Source organism: Macrobrachium rosenbergii, chromosome 15, assembly GCF_040412425.1.
Source record: "Macrobrachium rosenbergii isolate ZJJX-2024 chromosome 15, ASM4041242v1, whole genome shotgun sequence".
In the NCBI taxonomy this organism is placed as follows: Eukaryota; Metazoa; Arthropoda; class Malacostraca; order Decapoda; family Palaemonidae; genus Macrobrachium; species Macrobrachium rosenbergii.
This window is the reverse complement of record NC_089755.1, coordinates 26,571,745-26,591,864: the sequence shown is the minus strand read 5'-3', so window position 1 is coordinate 26,591,864 and position 20,120 is coordinate 26,571,745. Positions and strand designations below refer to the sequence as shown.

At 39.9% G+C, this 20,120-nt stretch overlaps 1 protein-coding gene across 1 annotated transcript in view; it reads right to left on the bottom strand.

Annotated features, from left to right (window-relative positions):
- The window catches only part of LOC136846471 (uncharacterized), a 152,043-nt gene that overhangs the window by 10,453 nt on the left and 121,470 nt on the right, over positions 1 to 20,120 (bottom strand). The window contains exon 6 of the mRNA XM_067117276.1: positions 19,381 to 19,511. Coding sequence (XP_066973377.1) covers positions 19,381 to 19,511 — 131 coding nt within the window. The remainder of the gene's footprint in view (positions 1 to 19,380; positions 19,512 to 20,120) is intronic.

Sequence of the window (20,120 nt, the reverse complement as noted above, 5' to 3'; positions counted from 1 at the left end):
TACAACCCTACCTATGAGGGCATTGGGGTTTTTCACGGTCTTAATAGGAACGCAAGGGGGTAGAGGTCAAGCCCCCTTCAGAGGCAGGGGCTGAGCCTGTCTTCCCGAGGAAAAGTGGCCACAGTAGAGGAAGCAAATCTGCTTCCTCTCACTGAGACCAGTTAGTGGGTGAACACCTTTACTGGTTCAGAGACCAGTGGTCCTTCAGTCCCTGGACACACATATCGTGTCCAAAGGTCTGGGTTGGAACTGGATCAGGGGTCCCCCTCCCATAACCAGATTTTACCATCCTTCCTCCAAAAGCCCTACAGGTCTTGGTGACGGAACTACTCAATAAATGAGCTATAAAGAAAGTGAGGCACCTCAAGTTTCAAGGCAGGCTTTCACTGTCCCCAAGAAAGTTTCCGACCCAGCAAATAGTGATTCTAGATGACCGAGTTCTTGGGGTCGTTAAAAACTTTCAAATTGAACAAGGAAAAGTCCCGCCTGACTCTGGAGTCTTGGTTTCAGTGGATGGGTATCAAGTGGGACCTAACCTCGTATACAGGTTATCTCTTCCGCCGCTGCCAAGCGGAAGGAAATCTAATTCTACCAGAAAGTCTCTGAAAGTAACCTTCCGCAGGACTTAAGAGAGTTTCGGCCCTCTTAAGTTTGCTTCAGTGACAGACCTGCTCTTAAAAGTGAGCTTAAAGACATCAGTTTCAGAGACAGAGTCCCTCATCCCCTCAAATCCTTGAGAGTAGACCCCGCCCGTGGTCCACATCCAGGGTCTCTCGAAGCCTGTTCCACTTCAATTCCCCCTTCCGGCTCTGGTAATACACTCAGACGCTTCTTTAAGCGGCTGGGGAGGTTATTCACCACAACAAAAAGTCTAAGCAATATGGTCTACATGTTCCAACAGTTTCATATAAACACCTTGGAAGCTGTGGCAGTGTTTCTAATTCTCAAGAAGCTCCGCCCCGCCAGCCAGTTTCACATCAGGCTGATGTTGGGCAGCGCAGTGGTGGTTCGTTGCTTCAAAAGGGGCAGCTCCAAATCAGGTCGCGTTAACCAGGTGGTGTTAGTTACCTTCTCCCTGGCGAACAAGCACGGCTGGCCTTTGTCAGCCACCCATCTATCGGGGGTGCGGAACATAGTGGCAGTCTCCCTGTCCAGGACTACTCCGTTGGACGCGGAGTGGTCTCTGGGCGGGGAATCGTTTAATTGAATTTGCGCCGGGTTCCAGGGCTCCAGGTGGATCTGTTCGCTGCAAAGAACAATTACAAGCTTCCTGATCGTGGCTCCCAACCGGACCCTCAGACCTTTGCCACAGATACGATGTCCATAGTTTGGAACTGTTGGGAGAAGGGGTACTTGTTTCCCCAATAAACTTGTTCTTGAGAGTACTGCACAAACACAGGTCATTCAAGGGCCATCTAGCTCTAGTAGCCCCTTATTGGCCAAAGAGCAACTGGTTCCTCTGCTCCAGGAACTCAAGTTGTGGTGTCATCAGATACCCAAATCCAGTCTGACCCAAGTAGTACAAACAAAGGCTGTGTCTGCTTTCTTAAGAATTCAGAATGCCCGGCTTTACGGACCTTATAATGTTTGCATAAAAAGGGAGCAAACATTGACCCCGGCCAACACTCTGCTTCTAGAATCTGATAAGGAGATTATACTCTCAGAAAGTATGATGCATAGCAACAAAGAACTAACATCTTTCTTGAAGGCATCTGAAGATCAAACTGTGGCTACTAACCTAACGGTTACTTTCTTTAGATCATTGTTTGAAAAATGCCTCGCCCCGGCCACTACTGAGGTAGCTAAATCAGCCTTATAGTAGGTACTTCTGATTAGCTTAGCTTCAGTTGCCAGAATTCAAAGCTATCGGCTCTCGCTTGATGATCATGTTGATTTCTTTAATATCCCATCTGGAGAAGTCCTCCTTTCCCCTGATCATAGGTTCCTAGCTAAAAATGAAGACCCTCAGGACAGGTGGTCCCCCTAGAAGGTGGTGTCTCTCCCTTAGGACCAATCCTTATGTCCATTATATACATTAAAGTCTTATCTACAAAGAACTCCACAGTATAAGTCGGGTCCTCTTTTTATCAGGGAAAAGGGTGGAACTCTTTCGTTGAGTCCCAAAGGTTCACGTGCAGTGGCTACCTTTACTATCTATTTTCATATGAATTTTGCTTAACTTACCGAGTATATGGGATAGAAATCACCTCTAGCGTTTAAACCACTATTTAAATCACTCGAAGCCCTGAAATTTTCTGCGGTGGCTGTGGGGAGTGTCATCTCCTCATCTTCATTATCCTTATCTTTTTCCTTTCCCTCCCCCCGCCCGCCTGCCTCATTTATTTCTCTACCTGCCTTTCTGGATCGATCATGCCTCGCTGCCTTGCTCCTCATACTCGATACTGGTATACCTGATTATTGCTTGCCTTGTGATTTGGATTTGATATGTTGTGGATTTAGATTTAGTCAGAGGTACTGAAGCGGTTTTTATTTTGCTTCATGTACCTCATATAATTTTGTCTTTCAATTGTATCTCATTGCTTTTAGGTTTAAGTTTGTAATTACTGGTTATTCTATTGAATTATAGGGGCCTTCTATTTTCCCCTATTGTACTATATGTTAGTGTTTCTACCTTGTTCCTAGGTTAAGTTTGCTATTTCATTGTACCCTTTTGATGCGAGATGTATTATGTCACCAGTATTTACCTATAGTTAAGCCCAATTTTCATTGTTGAGATATTTTTATTAAATCTATTTTTCCATAGCATGTGTGTCTTTCCAGTTACCTTTTGTATTCTGTTGTAGCTTTGCAGTCTTGGCATGATTCTCTGATACTATTTCACCGGGTGACACGGGGCCGAGCTCAGAAAAGGGATTTTGACAAAGGAAAAATCTATTTCTGAGGGAGGCCCCGTGTCACCCGGTGACCCCCCCTAGAATATTTTGAGGTACAGGTTCGCCCCCCCTACTGGCTCATGCCAAGCCTGGGGATGGTGCTAGTCTGGAATGAGTTCAGATGGCGCTGGAGTCTCCCAGCGTGGCGGGCTGGGGAGCGTGGGCGCTGGTACGGCCCTCACTCTTCTCAGGGATATTGACATAGGGATGTCTATAGAGTGTGGCTCTGTGGTTGTGATTCCTTCACTCACCCTTGGTTATACCGACATCTTCATCGAAGGTGCTCGATCTGGGGGTAGTAACTCCAGCATTCCTGTAAGCTTTTTTCTCTGGTATATTTAGCAATATTTATACCTAGAAATTCGTGTAAGAATGGAATTTCACCAGGTGACACGGGGCCTCCCTCAGAAATAGATTTTTCCTTTGTCAAAATCCCTTTTTAATGCTCTGGGTGTTTTGAAAATGATGTAAACCATTTTTATTGAGTTTTTCATAAAAAAAAACCTCCAAATTTTGATAATTCTGCCGTTTTGGAACCATATTTCTTCCACTGGATCAGCGTATGACGCGTTGTAACCCTGGAACAAGCGTTGTAAACTGGGATGAATATATTTGAAAAGCATCGTAACCTCGAACGTCATAAGCCGGACCCATCATAAACCGGGCCTGCCTGTATATATATGTGTGTGTGTGTGAGTGTAATTTTATATATATATATATATATATATATATATATATATATATATATATATATATATATATATATATATATATATATATATATATATATATATATATATATATATATATATATATACATACACACAAACACACACACAGTCAAACCTCAGTTTTCAATTTCTTTTCGTTAACATTTTGTCCCAGTTTTTGTACGTCTGGTCAGTCATTATACAGTTGAAAATGCTCCATCCCAAACTCATCTGCCTGATCGCATGCCTCGCAAAGCATCCCAAGCATTCGTGATCCAGTCTGCCTTTGTTTCTCGTTGAGTGAGCATCACCCTGTGTGTTCATCTGAAATATTTCATAATAATCCATTGTTTTTCGTGCTTTTTGACTGTGACTGCTAAATAAGCCACCAAGAAAGCCAAAGAAAGTTCCGAGTGCCAGCTCTTCAATAAAGAAGATGAGAAAAACCATTGAATTCAAGACAGAACTCATAGCAAAGTTCGAAAATGGTGTACGCATGGCTGGTGGAACAGCAACAGACTGCTTATGAGGAATCAGAGGAGGAGGAGGAGGAGGAAGTGGGAGAGGATAATGTGACTTCTTCAGTGATTAAAGACACCTAACAAAGCTGTGGCAAGACATGTCTGCAACATGCTCAATGACAATGCCTTGTTCCATTTTAGGCAAATCTATTTTATGTGAGAGGTCCAGCGACTCTCAAGCACGTTCTAGTGCCAGCAAAAAACAAAGATGGGAAGTAACCCCAGATAGGACCTTCATACCTGAAGTCCTTATGAAGGGGGATTTCCCTTCCAAATGATAACCTCTCCTCCTCCCTCTTCCCTCCTCGCCATCTTCCATAATAGAACAAGTCTTCAATAAGGTAAGTGATGTTAAATGTTCATTTATCCACTTCATTAGTCATTTATATTCATTTCTCATCATTTTCTGAATGTAAAACTATAGTTACTTTCTATAAAATGTATTTTCTGTTAATATTTTTGGGTGTCTGGAACAGATTAACGGGATTTACATTATTTCTTAAGCTTCAGTTTTTGTCAGACTTTCTGGAACGGGTTACATACGACAATGGAGTCTTTGGAAGGTACTGTGTCGAAGGATCGAAACTCAGCAGTACCGATCCATTTCACTTAAAAAATTCCCCTTTAGTGATAATTCCCAATCGGGATATTCCCGAAGAAGCATGAATTGGATATATAAATACGACCTGATTTTTGGTCATATATAGGTTCTACCACTACAAATGAAACACATAAGATACAATTAACATGTGTATTTTCTTTAATAGTTACACAGGGCCCCTGTTCCTAATATTACGCTACTTAACCCTTAAACGCCTAATGGACGTACCATACGTCGACGAAAATTGTCTGTTGGATGTCAAGTGGACGTACCATACGTCAACTAAAAATGCTTTTTTTAAATATTCGCGGAAAAATAATTATAGGCCTAGTTTGCGGAACGTTTCAAATCACGCACCTTGAGGGATGCTGGGAGTTCACGGATCTAGCTGTTGTTTTGTTTATAAGCGTCACCCAGACGCCGCATGCGCAAATTCCTCCTTCTCGCATACCAGACAGCATCAGCGTCGGACCGTGCGAGAGCGATTTTTTGACGCATCCGTGTTTTGCAGAACTTTGGCGAGTGTTTGTGTATTTGTGCTGCAACAGAACGTTTGCAGAGATGTCTCAAAGCCGTCAGGACCGTGAAAGGCGCATACTGCCTGTCGATAGTGAGCGTGTGAGACGAGTTTTAAACTGGGATGCTGGAGAAGGACCCAGCAGCCAAAGTGACCCAGCTTCTCAGCGCCGTGTTGTTCGCCCACGTGTGACCGAAAGGCGACCAAGGACCACATCCCGTGCCTTTTCGACCCCTAGGAAGCATCGGGGTGTCCTGAGGGGCATCCGTAAATTTTGAAAAAACTTTTCCTTCGCTGAAAATCCTGGCATTTCTTGAGTCACCTTGTCATAATTTTTTTCACCATTTTATATTATTCGTTACATAAAGTGTTATACATCAAAATGTGCACAATTTCATGTAGAATACAACAAAAATAAATCATTCTTTTTAGCTTTTGACAGTTTTGAAATATTTTCATTTAAATCACGATAACTGACAAAATTTTAACATTTGGTCAATTTTGACTTCGAATCGAAATGCTCGAAAAACGCAATCGTAAGCCAAAATTCTTACATTCTAGTAACAATCAATCATTTACCTTTATTCTGCAACAAACAGAAAGTCTCAGCACAATATTTCGATTTATGGTGAATTTTTAAAAACTTTTTCCTTCGCTTCTGCAAAAATCCTAGCATTTCTTGAGTCACATTGTCGTAATTTTTTCGCCGTTTTATATTATTCGTTACATAGAGTGTTATACATCAAAATGTGCAATTTCATGTAAAATACAACAAAAATAAATCATGCTTTTAGCTTTTACCATTTTTGAAATATTTTCATATAAATAACGATAAATAGAAAAAATCAACCTTTGGTCAACTTTAACTCGATCGAAATGGTAAAAATGCAATTGTAAGCTAAAAACTTACAGTCTAGTAATATTCAATCAATTTCCTTCATTTTGAAACAATTGGAAAGTCTCTAGCACAATATTTCGATTTATGGTAAATTTTGAAAAAACTTTTTTTACGTCCACTGCTACAAATTCATGCATCATTTTGTGACAATATTTTCTCTGTGTTGCTTTAATCGTTTTACAATCTGTTATATACCAAAATCATCGCAATTTAGTGTACAATACAACTAAAAAAATTAATTTATTAGCTTTAACCGTTTTGCTTACAGCACGATTTGTATACAATTATATATGTTTTTTTTTTCGCTGTCATATATTCCAATATTTATAAATGATAATGATATTTTTTTTCATTTCTGATGGTTGCATACTAAACTTCAGGCAATGAGAAAAAAGGAGCCAAAAATGAACTCTTAACCTTAAAAACTAAGCGTGCTGTGATTTTTGAAAAAACTTTTTTCCGCTTTGATGCGCTAGCTCCCAACGCCGCCAGCATACGGGAGACGTTTTTGCAAATAGGGCTTCGGCGTTTAGGGGTTAATTATGCAATTATAGTCGGAAGGTACTCTGAGGTGACACACGCTCACCACTGTCTTTCAGACGCGCTTCCTAACCTGTCGACCACTAAACCCTTACTAATCTTCAACTTTTCAAACTGAACTTGCTTAGGTCATAGACCTCAGCTGATTGGTCTCATAATTGAAAGGAACCAATAAGGGCCTTCAACGTATGGCACTCATTTGAATTACCCATGCCAAACCCCAACGATCGTATGGTGTTCAACGAATGAGCAGTATCTGTTCGTTACTCTTTGATCACTAAGACGTACAGCAACTAGCAGATTTTCTGTTACATCTCAAACGTGAATTTCTATATAAATCAGTTCACCACTCCCCCCTAAAAGTTCTGCGTCTTGCAGGACTCATAAGACTATTTTTTTTTTTTAATTGGTTTCTCAGCTATTTGTGCACTGCCATTTGAGTACCACCTCCCGACATATGTTATCAATAATTCATGCAGAAACAAAAACTAAAATTTAGCAAGCCAAGGGTCAAATTGCACGGTTACAAATGGCAATTTACAGTGTTGTGAATTCCACGCATCACATTGCTATGATTTTATTTAATTTTTTCTAATAATAAAAAAGAGAATTATATAGGCCCAATGGAATACCAATTTTTAGCTCCACACATTAACACACACAACTTTCTTAGAATTTGGATTGAAATACCTAGAGTTCAAATAATCAAAACAAGGCAAAAACCAATTACTGTCAATCATCAAGACAAAATAATTTTGTAAAAATCACAGAAATTGAATAAAAAGAATAAATGACATCAAATAGACATGAATAAAATCAACCACAAAAAATGAAATAAAAGATCATGGAATGCAAGTACACAGACACGTTATGTTTTCTTTTCACAATAGCACATGACACCAATATTTGTAACCTTCGCCTGTATATACACTGGGTGCACTATTAATGATCCCCAGACATGCTTGCACATCATTTTCAGTCTCCTTCCCCAGATAGCCAGGTGGTCTGGGGAAAGGGGGTACTGGCTTGGACACCAGTTTTAATATGCTGGAGTGCCACGGTGTTGTTTTTAATTTCTTTCACAAGATACAGTCCTAAGTAGGTGGACTTGAGTTTATGTTTCCTCGTTTGCAGCCCTTTCAGATAGATTCCATCCCCTATTACCCTATTTGTATCTTGGATGTTTGAGTAAGGAATCGCTGATCATATTTCATCTGATACTTTTCACTGGGCCTCAACAAAAATGTCTGCGTTGTCTGAAACACTCTTCGGGTCAGGTTACAGAACATCACCCAGTATTGTTCAACACTATATAGTGGTAAAGTTCCAAGGTCCATGATCACAGTATATGGCAATGAAGGGTCCTGTCCATGCACTAAGAAATACAGGGTATCTCTTATGGCCGTTATACACCATATTAAGTGCAAGTTCTGCCATCGGCAACATCTCTACCCACTGATTTGGACTGTCTGCTACTAAATATTTCTAAAAATTTGTTACTTCTCTACTATGGGATTCAACTAACCCATTGGCTGAAGGCCGGTATGATACGATCATGAAATGTTCTACGTTTAACATTTTTGTTGGGTCTTTTATTACTTTGTTAATAAATTCACATCCATTGTCACTGACTAACCTACGGGGACAGCAGAACTTCACTATGAATGAACACAAGGCTCTGGCAAACTGATATCGCAGGTTTAACCACCATCGCATACGTGCGTATACTGCGTGAACTCATCCACCATCACGCACACATACCTGAATTGCTCGTCCCCTGGGGGAAAGGGTCCCACAACATCAATGTGTACTCTGGCAAATTTGATTGGATCCACTTGCCACATTCGAGCCTTCAGAATAGTATGTCTATGGTTTTTCATGGTATTACAGATGTGGCACTGGGAGATCAACTTTACAATGTCTTTTTTCATCCCTGCCCATACAATAGGATCTCGTGACCTCTTGAGGGACCTTTCTATACCTATATGCCCTGCATAGGGACTTACATGTACCATGTGGATGGCTTTCTCTACCAAAGAGGGAGGAAGGACGACGCAAGATTGGATATCGCCCAGTCTCTTCTCATATTTACAAAATAAGATATCTCCTTCAAGGAAGAACATATCTTTGGGCACTGTTAGGAAATCGGGAAACTCGTTACTTGCACCCCTTACATAAGCCTTAACCTGTTCAATCCAGGGTTTGGACTTTTGACCCCTCATCACCTCTTCCACACGCCAACCACACATTTTCTCTCACTCCCAGGGCATCCGCTTCCTGACCCCCCTGGAGGATCAGCTCTCGTTCTCATAGCTGTTTTGAGTCACACCCCTTTTCCTCTCCCCAACTCTTGAGTTACCGAGTTATTCCCGTTTTCTACACCAGGTGCCTCTGAGGCATGCAACTGTTTCTTTCATCGCTGTTCCTCTCTCTTTGCTGCTCGGGTTGTAACTCCCTTTATGGCACTCCTGGAGGGAGCATCAGGTACTTTATTTGTTTTCCCTGCTATATGTTCAATTCCCACAATATCAAACTCTAGCAGTTGCTCGAGTTAATGAGCCTGGCAAGTAGTTAAATCCCACTTCTTGAATAAATCTCTCAATGGGCGATGATCTGCGCTTATTCTGACTTTATGCAACAACAAAAAGTAGCGATGTCTCTCAAGCATCCATAGAATCGCCAATGCCTCTCTATTGAAAATACTGTAATTCTTCTCTGCCCCTTTTAATGCTCGTGATGCAAAACAAATTGGTTTTTCATTCCCTGCATCGTCAACTTGAGAAATCACTCCCCCAGTAGCTATACTGCTCGTGTCAGTGGTTACTAGAGATGGTCAATCAAACTTTGGATAAGCTAACAGTTCATTACTAGTGAGTGAAATCTTTAATTCTTGAAAAGCTATATGAATTAAGTTAAGGTTCTTTTTTGATGGCCATTGTAGTTTGATTGAAGCTAGGAAAAGTTTTGATGGCCATTTTAGTTTAAGATTTATAAACTACGTTAAGGTTCTTTTGATGGTTGTTGTAGTATTAAGGTTAATGTATTATGATAGGTAAAAAGAGTTTTCTTTAACTCTGAATCTGTTCCCATCATCTTGTCCCAATTTTGTCAGAGGAAAAGCCCCTAAAATGCCAGTGGAGGGGATACCAGGAAAGGAATTACATAACTTTCCTTCAGTACCTCCAACATCCAAGGTTCTGCTTCTAAGTCTCTCCAAACATGCCAGAAGGTCCGCACATGGCCTCCTTCCAGAAACTGTGGGCTGAATGGATCTTTGTAAGGTTTTAGCATTGGGCAGAGTCCTATGAGAAAAAGGGATGACTTTTAACTGGAGGGCCTAAAGAAAGAGAAGGAGTAGGTTTTTTCACTCCTGGCTTGAGAGATTGTCTAAGAAGTTCTCTATTATCCTGCATCAAAATATCCTCCCTTATTGCCTCCCCCCTGCCCCTCCCCCCAAAAAAAGTTGAGGAGGCAACCCAAAGGAGAAACCAAAACAGCTGCCATCTCCAGTGCAGAAGCAACCTTGAAAAAAGAAGAAGCATGTTTGTTCTCTCTCTATAGAGGGATGAAGAAATTTGTTTTTATTTAGCATTTCCCAACGACACTGTTTAGAGAGAGAGAGAGAGAGAGAGAGAGAGAGAGAGAGAGAGAGAGAGAGAGAGAGAGAGAGAGAGAGAGAGAGAGTGTAATTGTCGTGTTCCTTGAAGTTGGAAGAGGATGAGGTCGTTAGTTTGTTTACCGCTGTCTGTCTGTGGAATATGTGTGTGAGGATTTTTCAGGTTTTGAAGGCAGTCTTTTGAGTCTTGAGTCAGAGCTAGTGACTGGTCTGTCGTTTGGTTTTGGACAGTTTTTTTTGTGTGCTGATGCAAACTTGTTGTTTTCCCTTGTTAGTGTGCTGTTCTTGTTGCTGTATGTTCAACCACCTGAGTCGTGTGTTTTTCTGTTTTGGTTTGGTTTGTGTGGTTTTGTGTGCTGTGTTGTCCGTGGACGCATTACTCCATCTTTCAGCAACCGAGGACCAGGGTGAGTGTTGTGTACTGTTTTTTGTGTTTTGAAATTCCGCCCATAATATTTGGCGCCCAACGTGGGGCAGCTGGTATTTCAGCTGCAACTGAGGTTGGTGGCTGGTAGTGTGACTGAAGAGAAGGATGGAAGAGGAACTAGTGAGGTTGCAGAGGAGAATACGTGGTTGAGGGGTGAGAATGAGAGATTGAGGAGTCAGTTGGAGGAGATGGGGAATGCTAAGAAGTGCAAAGAAGAAATGAAAGGGGAGATGAAAGAGTCAGAAGAGAGAATGGAAGAGAGGGTGGATAAAAGTTGGAGGAATGATGAAAAGTGTGGAAGAAATGATGAAAGGTATGTTCAAGGGTGTTTTTGGAGAAGGGGCTGTTGGAGGCAGGTTCTCTGGAACGTGTGAAGGGGCAAGAGAGAAAGAAAAGGAGGAAGAAGTGAATGGAAGCGTGAGTGATGAAAGTGATATGGGAATAGGGAAGTAAGAAACGAGGAATGAGAGGCAGGGTAAGGAAAAGGGAATGAAAAGCAAGGGAAGGAACAGAGGGAAAGTAAGGATAAGTCAGGGGAAGAAAAAGGGAAGAAGGGAAAGGAAAAGGAAACTGGTAAGAAGGGTAAGGAAGTGGGAAAGGCAGGAAAGAAGGGAGAGGTGAAGGCAGTAGTGATAGTGAGGTGGATGGAGGTGAGTGGATAAAAGTGGATAAAAAGAGGGGGAAGAAGAGTGTAATGAGTAAGATGAATGTAAGTGCAGAAGTGGACTCTTTGTATTCGGAAGAGGGTATGAAAGGACAGAGCGAAAGTGAGAGTGAAAGTGAGAAAGAAGTGAGAAAGGCTATGTATGTGAGGGAGGTACCTCTGTGAAAAGTATAATGAGTATGGAAGTAGGGATGTGCATGATTTCTTTAGGGAGTATGAAAGGTTTTGTCAGGATAAGTATGGGGAAAGTAAGAGAGTGTGGGCACGAGAATTAGGAGAGTATTTGACTGGGTTTTACTTGATATGTATAGGGTTATTATGAGTGTGGGGATGTTGAGTATGACAAGGTGAAAGCTAGACTAGTTGAGCAAGCGAGGCGTATGAAAGCGAGTGTTAAGTATAAGAGGAAGAATGAATTTGATGAGGCAAGAATGAAAGCTGGGGAAACCTTGTCACTGTATGCTTGTAGGCTGGAGACGTTGGCAAGGAAGAAGTTTGGGGATGATGGGATAGATGAATGTAAGGAGTTAGTACGGAAGTTGTTAGAGAATTTGTGAACTTGAAGCGGAAGGAGAAGAAAAGATGGACGAAAGAAAGGTTGACTTGGGGAGAAATTTTGGAAATTGTAGAAGATTATCAGCTTGACAGGGTTATAAAAGAGAGCAGAAGTGTAAGTGTAAGGGCTGGGGTAGATGAGAGGGGTACCAGAGTTCGGAAGCTTTAGGGATGCAGTGTTGAGGGGCCCAATGAGAATGGCCGATAGTGTAATAGATAGGAGTGTAAGAGCAAGTAATGTGGAGGTGCCAGGAGGACGAATGATGGGTTTGTAAGGGAACAACGGGTTGGACGGGTTAGGGATAGTAGTGTACAAAGGGGAAGGTCGGTGAGTGGAAGTCGAGCCAAGTGTTTTAGATGTGGAAAGGAAGGACATACAAAGAATGAGTGTAGGTGGGCTTTAGGAGCGTGTTTGGTGTGGGCAATCGGGACATTTGGTAAGGGAGTGTACGAAAGATAGGGGTTAAATGCTACCAGGTGAAAAAGGACAGGTGGGTCATGTTGCTAATGGTTGTAGGGTACCCGAGTGAATGTAATATGTGGTAACTGTGGTAAGAATGGGCATTATGCGAGAATGTGTTTAGAACCGAGAAAGAAGTGTGACAAATGTGGAATGGAAGGGCATGTATCAAGTGTATGTAGACGAAAGAGGGTGACTGTGACAGCGTGCGGGAAACTGAGTGTGAGGGTTCAAATGGGTGGATCCTCCAGGATGCAAGTGCGTGTGATGCATGTCGTGAGGGGTTGTTGCATGAGGGAGGCTTTGCTGGAAAGACTGACGAGTGCATGAAGCAATTTGTTTTGATAGAGTATGGTAGAAAACGTAAGAAAGGGAAGAACGTAAATAAACTGAATGGTCGTAAGTTGTGTGATAGGAGTGTGAGTGCCAAAGTGGAAATGAATGATAAAGGTGTAATACGGATGAATGGGATGGTATGGATAGAACGATATGGCATATGCGGGTTTGATATAACTGATTTGACTGAACGTGTAGGGGTTAGTGAACGGTTGGAGGTGAGCGAAAGTGTAAGAATAAGAGAGCGTAGCAGTAATATACGAGTGATTGAAAGCATGAATGAATCGTTGCAAGAATTGGAAAAGGTCAATGAGCGAATGGGATGGGTTAGTTGAAGAATTGGGGAGGTATTTGGGAACGAGTTAGAGGGTATAGATGAGACTGTGGATGAAATTGAGAGTGGTAATAGTGAAGAAGATAGCGTGAATCTGAGAGAATGGAGGAGAAGATGTGAGTTTGAATGTTGCTAGAAGAGAGAATGATTCTGAGAGAATGATTGCGTGCCAGGTGAACGCGATCTAGAGGACCTGCTAGTGAGCATCCGTGGGTGTTGCGGGAGCGATTTGAAAGGGGTGTGAAAGGTGTTGGTTGGGAAATGCTAAAAGGGGGGAAATATAGAGGATGAAGAAATTTGTTTTTATTTAGCATTTCCCAACGTTTTGTGTGTGAGAGAGAGAGAGAGAGAGAGAGAGAGAGAGAGAGAGAGAGAGAGAGAGAGAGAGAGAGAGAGAGAGAGTAATTGTCGTTGTCTGTGCTTGGTTGTTGGAAGAGGATGAGGTCGTTAGTTTGTTTAGGCCTGTCTGTCTGTGGAATATGTGTGTGAGGATTTTTCGGTTTTGAAGGCAGTCTTTTTAGTCTTGAGTCAGAGCTAGTGCTGGTCTGTCGTTTGGTTTTGGACAGTTTTTTTTGTGTGCTGATGCAAAGTTGTTGTTTTCCCTTGTTAGTGTGCTGTTCTTGTTGCTGTATGTTCGAGAGTCGTGTGTTTTTCTGTTTTGGTTTGGTTTGTGTGGTTTTGTGTGCTGTGTTGGCGACCGTGGACGCCTTACTCCATCTTTCAGCAACCGAGGACCAGGGTGAGTGTTGTGTACTGTTTTTTTGTGTTTTGAAATTCCGCCACATCTCTTCAAAACCGAGTTAATATAAGCATGCTAACATTTGCCTCCGGCATCAGGAATGGCCTTCACCACACTTGTCAAAAACTCTAATGACTCTTCCCACGCTAAATTATGGTTAGAGCCAAAAACTCCTTAAGCTGGTACAGAGAAGAGGTGAACATACTTAGCAAATTTCAGCAAAATATAAAACTTTTCAAAAACTCCAAACTAGAGACCTGGATAAAATCTCTGCCTCAGCACTGTTCAAGACACCAGTCTCCTCAAAGGAATGGGGCAGGCAAAGCAAACTGAATCTTCGACTGTAGAAAGCTTAACCCTTTCCTGCCCAATTGACGGCATATTACGCAGATAACCCCTACCCCCTTCTTGTCTGACTGACGTAATTGTACGTAAAATTTACCGACATTTTTCGTACGTGTGGTAGGGTAAAATTTTTTATTTTCGTACAGTTGGTGGTTTCCATAGGCTAAAGCATACCTTGGACCGTGTAACTTTGGCATCGATCGCCAGGCAAGCAGTCCCTATACTGCGCATGCGCAATTCCTGGCATAGTAAATTTCCCACAATGAAATCAGCTGATCCTACCCACGTTTCTCTCTCGTATCTTACATTTTTTTATAAAATGTAGGATTATATTATTGGAAACACTCTGTTTGGTATCCTCAATTTTCTATAAATTTTTTGTTCCTCTACTGTGCATCGCAAATCCATGGCGTAGTAAAATTCTCACAATGACATCAGCTGATCATGCGTTTGAGGCTGGGTAAACACGTGTGGCTGTTTACATAAGCGGCGTCAATCGAAACAGTTTCAACATGCTTTAAAAAGTTTTGGTAAAACTAGCGGAAATTTGTTAGTGCATCACATAAGAGACGTCTGGATTTTAGGCAGGGCTCTGAATCTCATTTTCATTATCATATATATCGATATTTAGAGAATTTTTTTGGCTTTCTCATAAAAATAATTCATTCACCCAACTGTTATAGCTTTTGAGCTACGAACGATAATGTTGACAACGGTAACATTTTTTTTTCGTTTCGAACAGCCTATAACGTCAAAATGAAACTGTTGCTCTTACCAAAGCCATTTTTCTTGACTCTCACTTTATTCCTCAACCTTTCCTCTACATTTTTGTATATTTACAAAGTGATTTCTATGAAAATATCCGAGGTAGAGCTCTTCAAAAAAATGTCTAGCGATAATTCTCACCGTATGCCTGGTAGAGCGCTCAGTTTCTTACCCACTTTTCTATCAATTTTTCACCAACTGGGCTGATTCGTTTTTTATTGTTTTATATGTCGATATTTAGAGAATTTTCTTGGCTTTCTCATAAAAAATAATTCATTCGCCTAACTGTTATAGTTTTTGAGCTACGAACAATAATGTTGACAACTGTAACTTTTTTTTTCGCTTGATCAATTTATAACGTCAAAATGAAACTGTTGCCGTTACCAAAGCCATTTTCCTTGACTTTCCCTTTATTCTTCAACTTTTCCTCTACTTTTTCGTATATTTACAAAGTAATTTCTATGAAAAAATAACCGAGATAGGGCTCTTCAAAAAAAATTTCTAGCGATAATTCTCACCATAGGCCGGGCAGAGCGCTCTGTTTCTCACCCTCTTTTCTATCAATTTTTTCACCAACTGGACTTATTCGTTTTCCATTTTTATATGTCAATATTTAGGAATTTTATTGGCTTTCTCAAAAAAATTATTCATTCGCCTAACTGTTATAGCTTTTGAGTCTCTAACGATAATGTTGACAACGGTAACATTTTTTTTTCAATCAAATTATAACGTCAAAATGAAACGCCCGGTACCAAAGCCATTTTCTTGACTCTCACTTTATTCTACATCTTTTCCTCTACATTTTCGTATATTTACAAAGTAATTTCTATGAAAAATAACCGAGATAGGGCTCTTCAAAAAAAACTTTTTTCTAGCGATAATTCTCACCATCTCCAAATCGCTCTGTTTCTTACCCTCTTTTCTATAAATTGTTTCACCAACTGGACTTATTCGTTTTTCATTGTTTTATATATCAATATTTAGAGAATTTTGTTGGCTTTCTCATAAAAAATAATCCATTCGCCTAACTGTTAAAGCTTTTGAGCTACGAACGATAATGTTGACTACGGTAACATTTTTTTTCGTTTCAATCAATTTATAACGTCAAAATGAAACTGTTGCCGTTACCAAAGCCATTTTTCTTGACTCTCACTTTATTCTACATCTTTTCCTCTACATTTTCGTATATTTACAAAGTAATCTCTATGAAAATAACTTCCAGATAGGGCTCTTCAAAAAAACTTTTTCAGCGATAATTCTCACCATACGCCAAAATCGCTCTGTTTCTTACCCTCTTTTCTATAAATTTTTTCACCAACTGGACTTATTCGTTTTTCATTGTTTTATATATCAATATTTAGAGAATTTTGTTGGCTTTCTCATAAATAATAATCCATTCATAACTGTTATAGCTTTTGAGCTCACGAAATGATAATGTTGACAACGGTAACATTTTTTTTTCAAGAATCAATTTATAACGTCAAAATGAAACTGTTGCCGTTACCAAAGCCATTTTCTTGACTCTCACTTTATTCTACATCTTTTCCTCTACATTTTCGTATATTTACAAAGTAATCTCTATGAAAATAACCGAGATAGGGCTCTTCAAAAAAACTTTTTTCTAGCGATAATTCTCACCATACGCACAAATCGCTCTGTTTCTTACCCTCTTTTCTATAAATTTTTCACTAACTGGACTTATTCGTTTTTCATTGTTTTATATATCAATATTTAGAGAATTGTATTGGCTTTCTCATAAAAAATAATCCATTCGCCTAACTGTTATAGCTTTTTGAGCTACTAAAGATAATGTTGACAACGGTAACATTTTTTTTCGTTCAATCAATTTATAACGTCAAAAATGAAACTGTTGCCGTTACCAAAGCCATTTTCTTGACTCTCACATTATTCTTCAACTTTTCCTCTACATTTTCGTATATTTACAAAGTAATTTCTATGAAAAATCACCGAGATAGGGCTCTTCAAAAAATCTTTTTCTCCAGCGATAATTCTCACCATACGCCGGCAGAGCGCTCTGTTTCTTGCCTTTTTCTATCAATATTTTCACCAGCTGGACTTATTCGTTTTCCATTCTTTTATATGTCGATATTTAGAGAATTTTATTGGCTTTCTCATAAAAATAATTCATTCGCCTGACATTCATATTTTTTTGGTTCTAACGAAAATATGAAAATAAGTAAAGATTTTTTTTTTTTCGTGAAATAACTCACATTTTTGTATTTAGAGGGCTGGGACTCTTATTCTGACTATTCCACCATAAAATATAAACATTTAGAAAAAGGACAGCAAAATGAACGTTGTTGGCATAAAATTTCTATTTTTGCTGAATTTTCAAAATAATTATTTTTTCGCACTGTCGAGCGCTCCCAGACACATCGGGGCTCATGTGCCCTCAGTGATGTGATAACTATGCAGATATGAAAGGGTTAAAGAGCTTGTAATGTGTCCGAATCATATGACAAGAAGAAGAAGAAAGACACATGTTGGCATTCTTAAAAGCAGCTCTATACACCAAAAACTGAGAAATCTCATCATCGGTCGCCTTAATCAAGAGAGAAAATCTGAGCTTCTTCGAGAAATTAATGGAAGCAGAAAAGATCAAAGATAAAACGGACCGAGCCTCTTTCCTCCACCAATGAGGATCAAGCAAGGCGCAACACTCCAGCAAGCACTGGAAAATAGAAGAGATTTTGTTTCAATCTCCTCCTCTGCCAGAGAAGGGGTCAGGGCGACAGTGGACAACTCCCCAAAATCCATTTCTGGCTCTATTGAAGGGGGAGGGGGAACTGAGGAAAATACTGATTGCTGTGCTCTCCTGAGATGACAAAACACAGGTGAACACGAGAAGACACAGTATCACTAGGCATCATAGAAAACAGGAAAGGATGGAAGGGAAAAGAAAAGTGCCAGTAACACTGGACACCCCCACCTCACAAAACAGTCTCGACAGACCTTATACCACTCCTAGAAGGTAAAGCACTGGACAATAAAACAGCTAGAAATGCATCTAGCTTTGAATCAACCGAAGATTCTGTAACGATGACAGAACCGGAGAGGGAAACATTAGCAGAGGCAGAAGAGACTTTCCAACAGCCAAAGAAATCAGATGTACAGAATGAGCAGATGACCTTTGAAGAGAAAGATAAATGGCAGAGAAGGCTTCAGAATATGAAATAGAAGCAAATAAGATTGGTTCAACAGCTGAGTGAGTTAACATAATATCAAAATTAGAACAACTCACTACAGACTTTTTTTTAACACTGTCTATACCTATACTATTAGTCATGGCAGTGATAACATCATTATTACCAGATATCTATGATGGTGAGGACAAAATGATGAGATTTACTCTATCAAAAATAATCCTTCATTGACACAATACATGGATATCATAATGTAGTAAACATGGGCACAGACTCAAACTGCCCCGAGAACCGACCTGGTTCCCTGGAAGTGGACTCTATCAACTGTTGCCGGGTGGGGACACTGGATGATTCCCTATAATCTGTTAAACCTTTAAACCTTTAAACTATAAAATAAGGTTCACTTCCTAATACAATTCATAGAAAGAAACAATTGAGAGGCTAAGTAGAAATAAGCAAAGGCAAAGGCACTTGGGAAGAAGGAATAAAGGCAGATTATGCCCTAACTTGACTGTTTGCTTCTCAATCTATCTGCTTCCACTCTCTTCTAAGCCTAAGAAACTTAAGCATAAAGTCCTTCAAACAATCCCTAAATTCCCCCTATATTCAAGATCTCATTCTAGGACCCTGCAGCCAACACAAATAGCGTGTCTATCTAATTCAAAATTAAATATCCTGCTACCACAGTTATCATCTACAGAGTCTGATGTTCTCGCTTTGCTTCCTCTGGAAAATATCCTAAAGAACAAAGGCACAAATAAAATACCATCAAAACAGCTATCGGCCAAACCAGTGAAATACCAACACCCAAAACCACTGCATGAAGAATTCTAACGAGCTAAAACATTAAAACACACCTGGTGGAGAACATATGAACTAGACAGCCATTTAGGTCAGCCAAACATTCTTCTTTTATTTGAATGCTGACATGCTTGACAGCGCAAAGATATAGCTATCTTTAACAGTAGTGAGATTCGTCTTAAAGAAACCTCTTTTGCACATGACAAATTTTTTAGTTTCTAGGCAGTTAAAACTTAAACATTTTGTTTACCTTCAACTCTTAAAAATGGTTTCTCAGCCCATTTAACTTAGTGTTAAAGTATCATGGGTCAATAACAGTATATTTTCTGTGCAAACAGCTAAGGAATAGCAAGCCCATTTATCTTGGTATCAGTGTCATGGGTCAATAACAATATACTTTCTGTATAAACACAGCCAAGAAATAACAAATCTTATTCTGAATCTTTTTGCAGTTGAATAAATTTTATTTCATACTTATAAACAATTTACTAACCTGCACCCTGTGTCCTGAGCACCAATTGGACTAATGCAATTCTGAGTCAGTGCACATGATACCCATGGCTTCATTAAATAATCATGGACTCCAGCTTTGTTATATACTAGTAATGTACCAGCATCTCCCATCTGAATAGAAGAGGGAAAGAAAATTCAAAATTTAATTAACACTACATGTGAACATCATTAAATGGTCGAGTTTATACTTGATGAGTCAATTGCAGAAAAGGGAAAGAAAATTCAAAATATAATTAACACTACATGTGAACATCATGAAACTGTAGAGTTTATACTGAATGAGTTAATTACTTAACAAATTGCTTTAAACCTCATCTGGGGGAGGAGACAACAAGTGAATTTAAAGTGTCTTGTTACCAGTGTTAACCAGAAGTGGAAGCTGGTTGGTAAGAGTATTCCTCCCCAACCTCCCCACTCCAACAACAAAAAAAAACTACTCCTGCATTGATTACAAGGACTAAGTGAAAGTCAAACAGATGAAAATTCACTGCAAATTTGTGGTTTACCTACAAAGAACAATCACAATTTAACATTCTAGTTTAAGAGTTACCCAATTTAATCAAAAATTTCCAAGACTTAAAACATTCTTTCAAGAGTTACACGGCTACCATAACCTATGGAGTACTAAACAACCCTTCATGATCCCATACCTTGGTGCACAAAAAAGACAAGGAGGTCAGTACAGCTAAAGCTGCCACTCACTATGTTACACTTATCAGC